Source organism: Rhipicephalus microplus, chromosome 3 (genome assembly GCF_043290135.1).
Source record: "Rhipicephalus microplus isolate Deutch F79 chromosome 3, USDA_Rmic, whole genome shotgun sequence".
In the NCBI taxonomy this organism is placed as follows: Eukaryota; Metazoa; Arthropoda; class Arachnida; order Ixodida; family Ixodidae; genus Rhipicephalus; species Rhipicephalus microplus.
Window position 1 is genome coordinate 230588818 of NC_134702.1, and position 12526 is coordinate 230601343.

Sequence of the window (12526 nt, forward strand, 5' to 3'; positions counted from 1 at the left end):
TCGTGCAAGTAAGAGAAACGTGAATGGGGTTTCAGTGGAGCCCGACCAATATGTCTTCAAGACGTTCGCAACATGCTCAACATATTGCATTTTAGGTCATCTTTGAAAAGTGTACACTTGTTATTTTATTCTACAATAATGTACATCCTTCGCTACTGATCAATACTCACATATCTACGAAGAAAAATTTTGGGTATACAGCGGAGCTTTAACTTGGTAGCACCGGATAGGAATGAAGGCTTACTGTGACAAGAGCGCCACCTATTCGCTCGCAGCAGATCTGCTAGGTGAGCCCAGAAGTAGCCGAACATACTTTGGCTGCTCAGGCACACTCAGTGTCAACACCTGAATTTCATTGCAGCGTGCACTAGAATGACCGAGTGCATAGGCTTGCAAGCAGGCATGCCACGTGATAACTTTTGTACTTCGCACACAAAACAAATATACGTCATTGGCGCAAAGATAAAATTGTGTAATCGAACCTTTTGTAAAGTGATCTACGACTTTTTACTGAAAATTTTCGCTACATTTCTCACCTGTAATGAAACAAAAGACGAGAACATGTCTGACTTACTGCATGCCATTGTCAGCAACATGCCTTTCTTCTTCCCTAGTCGCAGATCGTGTCGGTATGCTTTTAAACTCTGCTAGGTAGAGATGATCAAACCCGGTACACCGGCCGCAATGTTAGTAAACCAATCGTTTTTATTTAAAGTGAGAGCCTTAGAAAACGTGGTGTAAGAACAATACACCGTGGTTAAAACTAACCGCGTGCGTAGGCGTGCCTGGCGCCAACACGAACGTTGCAACGAAACACCCATCGTTCAATCCTCCGACATAGAAGTTGGTATGCAAAAAAACTGAACTACGTTTTGCAAGGGGTATAAGCGATTGTTTATAGTACATTCGTCTATGAGAGCTTCCACAACGTCTATTTGGTGTTTGGCAGCTATGTAGTACCACCTAACGTGGACACACCCACGTTGAAGCATAGAGGTATATTTGCATCCAAGCGACTAACATCCATGATCATCACTATATATTTCTGGTCTCTGCAGTAGTCACATACACCTGAACCGGCTATATAGTGAACCGTGTGAAAGGTGGTGGTGGTGGTGAAAACATTTAATAACCATTAAATGGTTACAGAGAGGTGATTGGGTTGGGGTCTTATTGGCCTCCTACCCTCACAGCACTAGGTGGAACCCCTATTCCGGGGCTCCATTGGCAAGCAACGCCGCCCGCGCCCGTTGAACCAGAGCCTCTTGGGCCTTCAGGTCTTGACAGCCGAGCAGGGCCGCCTCCCAGTCCTCTCTCGTGGGATTGGGGTTGGGGGGGATAGATGGATTAGACTGGCACGCCCAGACTATGTGAAAGGTGTCAGCCACCTCACCACAGAACTGACACGTGCCATCAAAGGATGAATTGAAATGTTTTAGCACCGCCGGGCACAGTACAGTATTGGTAAACAGTTTTAAAAGGAGGCGCTCGTCAGCGCGATGCTGTCCCTTACAAGGGTCTGGATAGCGCCGGTGCTCCTCCTTGTAGTAATTGGTAATATCTCTGAATGAAAGGGCCTAATTGTCTGATTGCGAGTAGGCTTCCAAAGACAGGGAGGTAGCCCGGGAAGAGAGTGCACGGGCGGCCTGATCGGCCTGTTCGTTACCCCTGAGTCCTTGGTGACCGGGTGCCCAAACCAGATTTCGCGGAGTTAGATTAACGTATCGGCAGCTAGGTTCCAGTATGCGCTGAGCAAGCGGTGAAGCCCATCCTAGCTGATAGTTCCGACAGGCCCCTCGTGAGTCGGTGATGATATGTTTAGAAGAGGGATAGGTGAGAGCCAGAGCGATGGCAATCTCCTCCGCGTGTGTTGCGCTGTAGGCTTTGAAAGTGAGCCCGTTTACGGTGTTTTCGTTGTGTATGACTGCGGCAGTATACCACCCCCCATGGTGCAGGCCGGCAACGTCCACGTAGCACACGTGTTCCTCTTGACCAAAGTGTCGCTGCAACGCTTCCGCGCGCGCCTGGCGGCGACCACTGTGGTTTTCTTTGGACATGTTGCGTGGAAGGGGTCGGACCCGGAGGGCGCGTCTCCAAGGTTCTGGCACTCTCACCCTTTCCTCAATATAGTAATCGTGTTTGATGTGTATTCGGTCCAAGAGGCGGCGACCGGAATGGGTCTGTGCAAGGCGCGTGTATTAGTTAACGAGGTGGGCTTCTCGAGGTTCCCGGTAGGTATTCACCACGCCTAGGGCCAGAAGTCTCTGGTTGGACGTGGTGATAGGGAGGTCGAGAGCCCGCTTGATAACTTTACGGTGGATGACCTCAAGTTGATCATCCTCGTGTTTGCGTAGGTGCAAGTAGGGAGTCGAGTAGAGTATTCTACTCGTTACGAAAGCATGGGCAAGCCGCATTGCATCCCTGCTACGTAATCCGCCCCGCTTGTTGGAGACCCGGCGGACCATACGGCCCACCTGGTCTCCCACCGTGCGAAGTTTGGCTATTGTGGTGTCGGCCTTGCGTTGGTGGTGTATGAAGAGGCCAAGGACGCGGATCTCCTTGGCCTCACGGATCGGTCCCGAGGGAAGACTGATATGGAGCTGAGTTGTGTCCTGAGGGGAGGGACGTACGTGCACAAATTCTGACTTAGCCGGGGCACACTGGAGTCCACAGTAGGTTGCGTAGTCGTCGACTACAGTCGCTGCTGCTTGCAGGCATGACTCCATGTGACCCAGGTTACCTTGCGTGGCCCAGATCGTGATATCATCCGCGTAAAGAGCGTGGTGTATCCCTGGTTAAGAAGCCAATTTGGGGGAAAGATGAAGCATGGCTATATTAAATAGGAGAGGAGAGAGGACCGCACCTTGAGGAGTTCCCCTCGAGCCGATGACGTAAGGCCCATGTTCCTCATCTTGTATGCGTATGTAGGCTTGACGGTCTGTAAGAAACTGTCTAACATAATTGAATGTTTTATAACCACAGTTGGTCTGACTGAGGTGGTCAAGGATTACCTCATGCTTCACGTTGTCGAATGTCCCTTTAAAATCCAAGGCCAGGACTACCTTGTCATTGTGGGGGCATTCAACAGGATCTAATATGTCATGGTGGAGCTGTAGAAGTATATCCTGGGCTGACTTCTGAGGGCGGAATCCAAACATGGTGTCCGCAAAAGTGTGCTGTGTTTCTAAAAACTCGGAGAGTCTGTCGCGCACCATCGTTTCCATCAGCTTGCCGACACAAGACGTGAGGGAGATGGGGCGAAGGTTATCCACGTCAATAGGTTTACCTGCCTTCGGGATGAAGGTCACGAGAGCTGATTTCCATTCAAGAGGGAGAGGAGTTTCTCCGTCCCAAACGCTATTGATGTATTTGAGGAGCGTGGCGTAGGCTGCGTCGGGAAGATTGGCCAACAGTTTGACCGTAACCTGGTCACGCCCTGGTGCAGTGCCAAGCTTCATCTTGCGTAAGGCCGGCTGGAGGTCGTGGAGCTGGAACGGGGTGTCCAACTGCGTGTTCTTTTTGCCTGCGTAGGAGTATGCGGCCGTCCGGGGGTCCTTGGTGGTGCACAGGTATCGGTCCCTGAGCGTGTTTGCCAGCTGTGTTGTCGTTCCTGTAAAGTTGTGCATGACCTTATGTAAGTGACGTTGAGTTTCCGTGCGTGTTTGTGTTGGATCGATGAAAGCGCGAAACAGGCGCCACGTGTTGCGACCAGACATCTGGCGTGCAGCCGTGTTGCACCTGTCCACCCAGTTAGTGTCGGCTAGCTGAGCAGCATATTCCGCAGCTTGCTCCGTGAGTTCTAGGATGCCTTTCTTGAGACATCTGTTATGTTTCTGTTTTTTCCATCGTTTGGTGAGGCTGCGGCGGGCCTGCCAAAGATGGAGGAGGTGGTTGTCCACGTCCGTTTGAGTTTCGGTGAGCTGTATCAGCTGTTCGTGTTGTTTCAGTGTAGACGTCAGTGATTTAGACCAGGTGTCGTATCCCGACTGGAGAGGGTCTACAATAGGTAGAGTGGTGCGGAAAGTTGTCCAGTCTGGGATACGAGCTTGTGTAAGTGGGCGTTTTAAGGGACGCATGTACACGGTTGTGTTTATTACACAATGATCACTACCGAGAGTGTCCTGTGTGTTCAGCCAGTCGGCATGGTGTACGTTGCGTGTAATTGTGAGGTCCGGGCAAGTATCTCGTTGAACAGTGTTGCCTACACGTGTTGGGCTGGCGGGATCAGTGTGGAGGGTGAGTCCAAGTGTAGAAAGAAGTTCCGCAAGTTTCCTTCCACGCGTGTCTTCTCGTGGGTAACCCCATAACCTGCTTGGGGCATTGAAGTCGCCGATGATCAGGAGGGGGTCCCGTCCTGCCACCTTCATAGCTTGTGTGAAAGTTGCACTGAACGTGACGTTCCTAAGCTTTGGGGGACAGTAAATGTTTAAAATATGAACAGGTGGGTCAGATCGCCTTATAGGCAGCACCGACACTATCGTGTATGGGAAAGGCGGTGTTGTGGGGAGTGTGACTTCCTGGGCAGTATATTGCTTGTGAACAAGTATACATGTCTCCGGGTTGTGTTGAAATGCAGTGTAATTTGTGAGTTTGACGTCCGTGCAACCACGGCAACGAGGAACTCAAAGGTCTCAAGATAGAGGCGGAAATGAGCCCGCTTCTTGTGGTTCTTGAGACCTCTGCAGTTCCACTGTGTTAGTAACAACGGCTGAGTTGCTCTGGCTCGCGACCTAGGGTTGGAGGCCATGTTCGGAGATAGAGGGTGGGGTTGTGTTGTTAAACCGTGTGAAAAGATGACATCAAACAAAGCCTAATAAACGCTGGTATTGATGTTATATGCGTACTAATTCAGTTTTAGTTTAATAATGGCATAAACATCAATTACATGACACTTGTATACAGATGAGGTTCCAAGAGTATGAAAGCTGAAAACGGCACCCTCAGTTACATCATCATCATCATCATCATCATCATCATCATCAGCCTGACTACGTCCACTGCAGGACAAAGGCCTCTCCCATGTTCCGCCAGTTAACCCGGTCCTGTGCTTGCTGCTGCCAATTTATGCCCGCAAACTTCTTAATCTCATCTGCCCACCTAACCTTCTGTCTCCCCCTAACCCGCTTCCCTTCTCTGGGAATCCAGTTAGTTACCCTTAATGACCAGCGGTTATCCTGTCTACGCACTACATGCCCGGCCCATGTCCATTTCCTCTTCTTTATTTCAACTATGATATCCGTACCCCCGTTTGTCCCCTAATCCACTCTGCTCTATCTTGTCTCTTAAGGTTACACCTACCAATTTTCTTTCCATTGCTCGCCGCGTCATCCTCAATTTAAGCTAAACCCTCTTTGTAAGTCTCCAGGTTTCTGCTCCGTAGCTAAGTGCCGGCAAGATACAGCTGTTATATACCTTCCTCTTGAGGGATAGTGGCAATCTACCTGTCATAATTTGAGAGTGCTTGCCGAATGTGCTCCACCCCATTCTTATTCTTCTAGTTACTTCAGTCTCGTGGTTAGGCTCTGCGGTTATTACCTGCCCTAAGTAGACATAGTCTTTTACAACTTCAAGTGCACTGTTACCTATCTCGAAGCGCTGCTCCTTTCTCCGGTTGTTGTACATTACTTTCGTTTTCTGTAGATTAATTTTAAGACCCACCTTTCTGCTCTCCTTGTCTAACTCCGTAATCATGAATTGCAATTTGTCCCCTGAGTTACTCAGCAATGCAATGTCATCGGCGAAGCACAAGTTACTAAGGTATTCTCCATTAACTCTTATCCCTAACTGTTCCCATTCTAGGCTTCTGAAAACCTCCTGTAAGCACGCGGTAAATAGCATTGGGGAGATTGTGTCCCCCTGCCTTACACCCTTCTTGATTGGTATTCTGTTCCTTTCTGTATGAAGCACTATGGTAGCAGTTGATCCCCTGTAGATTTCTTCCAGAATGTTTATATATACTTCATCTACGCCCTGATTCCGCAGTGTCTGCTTGACGGCTGATATTTATACTGAATCAAACGCCTTCTCGTAATCTATGAAGGCTATGTATAGTGGTTGGTTATACTCTGAGCATTTCTCTATTACCTGATTGATAGTATGAATGTTACAATCAGTTACGATCTACAACGAAATTGAATTCATAATGATTGACAGAAGATAATCAGGTGATTACAATGACCATATACAAGCCAAAACAGGCCGGACATCTCAGAACATTTGAAATACAAATTAAAATAATATCAACACTAATGAAATAAAATGCTTAATGTGAAATATGATATATAAAGCGATGCAATGAAAACTCAAGTAATACACAGATGTAGGAAAAGTGCACTAAAGAATTGAAAATGAAGACGAAATGTTAATTTATACGCAGTCAACCTAAATAGACATGAATAAAAGAAGTGTGAACAAGTGGAAACAATTCTACAGCTAAAGCGAGAAATTAGTAGTGAAAAGGAAAGATTTTATTGATGTTTTGAAATGTGAAAATTTGGGCACATTTTCAGGTTCATCAAGCAAACTATTCCAAAAATGAATGATAGATCATTCAGATATTTTCTCGCTGTAGTTAGGGCAAATGAGCGGTAATAAGTAATTGTATTTAGAAGCAAACCTGCTGGGGTTAGTATTTTTGAAAGAGCTGCATTCAATCTCTTCAAAAATTAGCTGGGAATTAATTAACTTATGAAACAATATACTTATGTTGTACTGAAGTGCCTTTTCGAAAGATAAAATTTTGTGCTCATTAAGCAGCGTAAGGGCAACCGAACCAAAAGGACTGTACGTTATGATGCGTACAGCTTGATTTCTTATATGTTGGATGGAATGAAGATAACATTGATAGGTATTACTCAAGCGATAACGTCATAGTTATTACGCGTATGAATAATGCAGCAGTGAAAAATAGTGGCGTGCCTTGGCGAGCGCACAGATAATGAAGGTCGACTTCTTCTTATGATTGACATGAATATAATACTTCAAATGCCAGTTTATTGTCACGCCTAGATATACCGCAGAGTCATTCATGGGAATAAACTGGTTTTCAATGATAAGAAAGGAGAATTATTGAAAGGCTTTTGATGTGCATGGAAAACAAAAAATTGTTTTAGATGAAATAATGACTACATTGTTATTATTTCACCATTTATTAGGTGATAAAACGCTATATTTAGTTTATTTAGTAATGAACACATAGATTTACTCGGTATATATATAGTGTACCGTCTGCGTACAATACATAGTGCCATAAATGAGTGACGTCTGGAAAGTCATTATTTAAATGAAAAAAAGTCACAACTTTGCCACACAGCCGAAGAAATGAACGCAAGAGGAACAAATTGAAAGGTCACGCGCCGAATGGTAAGCAGATCGGAACGTGCCCTGCGTTTCTCACGCACAAATAACGCACGAAATGCACTCACAGGTACAAATGAACGCAAAAAATCGCCTCCGTTGTTACTTCGCTGTGTCTGAAAAGCACGCACTTTTCGCGAACAGATCCTTGGGGCTGTGCAACGATTGCAGTAATCTCTGCGCACCTGGTAACTACAACAGAACCATTTCGGTGAAAGGTCAAGGCCAGCCAAGGCGTGCGATTGTCTCTACCGCGAGATAAGTGCAGGCGTGAGCGTCCATCCTGCCCCCTCTACGCGGGGCAAAGTACGCGTAGGAGATGAGAGCATACGCCGCCACGTCGTGACGATGTGGCGACGCGCCCTCATTGCTTTATGTCGTTGGTAATGCTCAGAACAAGAGAGTTCCCCCTGAGCTGCCCGTCACTAGCGGTAAGAGGTAGATATAAATAGTTCGCCGTTTTAACGCTGAATCAGCTGCTCCTATGCGGCTCAGTCGCTAATGCCTTGCACTAACAATTCATAGGTCCCGCATTCGGTTCCGCACGCCGGAGTATTTTTCTGGGTTATTTTTCTTTTTTGCATTTTCATATATATAGATACGTATACTTATACGGTGAGTGGCGATGACGCTGACGCTGGCGGCGAAATCCAGTCTAGACTGTCCATATAACTGCTATTGCAATAAAAGCAATGGCCTCAAAATTAAACTCTGTGGCACCTCCTTGGTTAGTACTTCTAGGAGGAGATAATGTTTTACGTTCGTGCACCGCAAACACTCGGTCACCTGAAAAATGCTTCGAAAACACTACAGCAGGGCCAGGGATCCCAGTGGCTTCTAGTTTACGATACAAAATTATGTGAATAATGATGTCAAAGGCTTTAGTCAGGCCGAGAATGACACAACCGACGAATTCATTCCTATGAAGACGTTTTGTTAAAGAGATCTGTAAGACAGAGCAATGCTGAATTAGTAGAACTGGCAAAATTTCCTTATGTGCAATTGATTAAAGTACCTAGTTTGTAAACAAATAACTTCATTTATTTTACTTAGGGGTGGGCAGATGAAAATGAGATAGTAATTTGACAGCAGTTCTTTCATCCATTTTTTGAAAACCACGTTCGCCTTAGCACGTTCAAATACTTGCGTAAATTCACCAGTTTTGAAGATGAATCTATGTCAGCAACTTGTTTTGAAGGGCCTATTGAAATACTATTTAATCCAGTGCTTGTGTTTTGAGCGTTACGGATAGTGGATGGAAACTCGCTTGGGCAACTGGGAAAAGACAAAATTAATGGCACAAATGATTTATTCCAGGTTGAAAAGTTGACAACTGGCTGCTCTAAAATAATGCGAAATGATCGGAAAGCGGAATAGATATTTCAGCAGAATGGTTGAAAGGAATGCGGTCATGTTCAATTTTATATATAAATGCTGGGTACTTACGATTCAAAAATTTATTCAGTATTTCTAATTATTTTTAGAGTTATCTTTTTTCTGCGCAAACTCGGTTTTGTAGTGTCGCCTTTTGGCTCCCCGGAAAGTGCTAGTGAGAATCTTCCAATACTTCTTCCACCTATTAAGTAGAAAACTATTGATTGACTCTCTTCAAGTTTTCTTATACAAATTATCTTTTTACCTCAAGCTCTTTTAATAAACCATCGGTTATCCAAGGGTATTCCAGGTATTTTAAATACTTTACAGCGCACAATTCTAGATGTGGTACAAACTGCCTTCGTCAAAGCATCACAAAGAAGGGAAGCCGCCGTATGCTCATGCATTAAATTGAAACGAGACAGTAGCTTGAGCCAATTGTAGAAATTAATTTATCTGTATCGAACGTTGTGCTATAATTTGAAGTGCCAACTGTAGTGAAATGAGCATTGAAAACTGCTGAAAAAATTTGAAAGTGGTCCGTAGAGTCAGCATTATTAACGCCTGCAGCAATTGGTAGGCTGATGTTACTTACAACATGATCAATAAGAATGGGATCTTTAATCAAAGCATCGAGTTGGTGATGTTATGGTATATTCAAAACCATACCTATTAAATCAATGAGTGTCAGAAGTGTACACGTCAGAATTGACAATCAGGAGAATAATGTTTCTCACCCACTATTATCAACCTCTCATTTTCAGATAACAGCTTCTTAAGCACTTTGTTTAGAGCGAGAAGGAAATGAGATACGTAAAAGGCGGGTTATCTGTAAGCGCAGCCAAGAACAAGAACTTAAGAATCGTATTTTGGCAGGGGCTCATTTGTTTCCACCCGAGCATGCATCGTGAACATAAGAGGGAAAAGTAAAATTGAATATACCACAGTGATGGAGTAACCCTATGCCTGTACTCGCGCATGTACGAAAAAGTCACAGTTTCGCCAAATGGCTAAAGCAATCAATGAGATAGCAACATATTGGAATGTTTCACGAAGCAAGGCTAGCAGTTTGAGCAGTATTATTGTAGGAAACGCACGCTTGCGAAGTAACCAAGTTTCCTGCGGCGTGGCCACAGTGGATGACCACAACAATGCTCGCGCGTAATGATGGCGTTGATATAAAAATGAGGCTGGCAGTCAATTCATTTAGATCCAATCTCACGTGACTCTACAAAATGCTGGTGTAGGAGAACACGGCTGCTCCAGGTAGACTTTTGGCACCGTTTTTTGGTGTTGAGACAGCAGCCAGTAGAAGCTCCCGCTTGCTGTGGGGACACGAGGCGCGCTCATCGTTGGCGCAATAGCGCGGCAATCATCAGCGAAAAAAGCGTGTGCGAGGCCGGCTGGAAAGGCAATGTTCGCTCCGCAGCTAGCGCGTGGACGTCCTTCCCCCCCCCCCCCCCCCCCCACACACACACACACACACACATACATACATATATATATATATATATATATATATATATATATATATATATATATATATAAGGGAGAGAAGTGTATACCTAAGGGCTCGTATTTCCGTGTTTTAACACAATATTAATGAGATATAACAGACAGTAATGCCAAGGAATGTACAGGGGAAGTTATTAGAATTAATGGAATGTAAATAAGAAAGAAAAGTGGATGAAAAAATTACTAGCTGTGAGCAGGAAACGAACCTACGACCTTCGAATAACGCGTTCGATGCTCTAACCACTGAGCTATCACAGCGGCCGTCCCTCCATCCACTTTTTGGGGTTTATATGTGAATTTAGAAGTAGGAGTGAGAGTCAGCGCCATCTATAAGCCAAACAACGAGTCTGAAAACACTCTTATTCTCATATTTGGCGTCACGTAGAACGTGGACTTATTATGAGCGGGCAGCTGATTAATTGCCCTTCTTATACAACCTAAACACACCAAGTCTGCCAGTACGAGACCCTCGTTCAATGAAATAAGATAGAGAAGTGTATACCTGAGATCTCGTTTTTCCGTGTTTTGACACAATATTAATGAGAACCGACAGTAATGCCAAGGAATGTACAGAAGAAGTTATTAGAACCAATGGAATGTAAATAAGAAGAAAGAAAAGTGCATGAAAAAATAACCAGCCGTGAGCAGGAATCGAACCTACGACTTTTGAATAACGCGTTCGATGCTCTAACCACTGAGCTACCACAGCGGCCTCCCCTCCATCCACTTTTTTGGGTTTATATGTGAATTTAGAAGTAGGAGTGACAGTCAGCGCCATCTATATGCCAAGCGACGAGTGTGAACCACTCTTTTATGCGCATGTTTGGCGTCACGTAGCACGTGAACTTATTACTAGCGGGTAGCTGATTAATAGTTCCTGGTATACAACCTATTGACACCAAGTCTGCCAGTACGAGACCCTCGATAAATGAAATAAGGGAAAGAAGTGAATACCTAAGGGCTCGTTTTTCCGTATTTTGACACAATAATAATGAGATATAACAGACAGTAATGCCAAGGAATGTACAGGGGAAGTTATTAGAACCAATGGAATGCAAATAGGAAGAAAGAAAAGTGGATGAAAAAATAACCAGTCATGAGCAGGATTCGAACCTACGACCTTCAAATAACGCGTTCGATGTCCAACCACTGAGCTACCACAGCTTTTTTCTTCTTTATTACCTCTTTTTCTTTACAGGTGTTCACACAGAAACATGAATGATAAAATACACTTGGACCAATATTTGATCCGAAGTGCTCACATTAAAATTTTTCCAGGTAATACTCGCCAGAAAATCCGCCCGAGACTGTTTGTTCAAATAATTTCTCTCGCAATAACACACGGATCTCCGTCATGTGAATGATGACGAGAGGGTGAAGGTACGTCCTAAGGTCTATAATATCTGCGTTAAAGTCACCGACTAGTATAAAGTAGGGACAGATAGATTGACGGATGCGCGGACGTGGACAGATGGGTGGACTGACGCATGAATGCATGGACGCATGGACAGACAGATGGCGCACATTATCATGTATTCTGCTGTCATATAATTTGTCGATGTACATGCAAAATCGGTTGAGTGTACATATGTTTTCGTGTTTTGCTGTGCAGGTGTTCAATTTCCGTTTTGGTTTTGCGTAGCGTGACGGACCCCGACACTTGAGCAACGCGGGATGATGAACTGGTAGCATGAGCAATGATCGTGAGCCCACGTTCCGCTTGCCGCTAACCTGTCTCTCGCTCAAACAAAAGTGTAAAGTACCGAAGCGTTCTCTTGCGGCACTCGTTAGTGTCCTGATACAGCACTTCACCGAACTCGGACGGTTACACTGCTGCTCCACCGGGCTCCAACCAAAGTCACTGCGATTTCGAAAAGAGGTGAGATATATTAGGCGCGTTTTTGAAGGCTCACGCACGAGCGTTGGCACACATTGTCCCGTACTACCGAGAGGTTCAGGGTTGACTAGCAGGTCATCCTAATCAACGAAGCATTTTCTTCTCACTTTTCTTTGTCACCACTTTTACGAGCCGTTTTCCGCCCCGAAAATACATCCTAAGGAACCGTAATCGATCCCGGCATAAAACTTTTTCGTGTTAAAGTCATCATCAAGCGATAACGTCCCCATTTGATGCAATGGGAACATCACAGCTGTACAGAAGTTGTGCCGTCCACATAACATCATCACACAACACCATCAGTTGGTCAATGGTGAATCGCTCATCACGGCAGTACCAAACGATGTCAGGTGCGAAAGCTTTCGGATAGGGGCGGTGAGAATC

The 12526-nt window shown here is 45.1% G+C and overlaps 1 protein-coding gene across 2 annotated transcripts in view; it reads left to right on the forward strand.

Annotated features, from left to right (window-relative positions):
* Nucleotides 1-11920: 11920 nt before the first annotated feature.
* Nucleotides 11921-12526, forward strand: part of LOC119167549 (arylsulfatase B) — a 197987-nt gene continuing 197381 nt past the window's right edge. The window contains exon 1 of one of the 2 annotated variants that reach the window (XM_075890775.1): nt 11921-12124. In XM_075890775.1, the coding sequence (XP_075746890.1) occupies nt 11936-12124 (189 nt within the window). In that variant the 5' untranslated portion in view covers nt 11921-11935. The remainder of the gene's footprint in view (nt 12125-12526) is intronic. The other variant, XM_037419056.2, reaches the window with a different exon arrangement.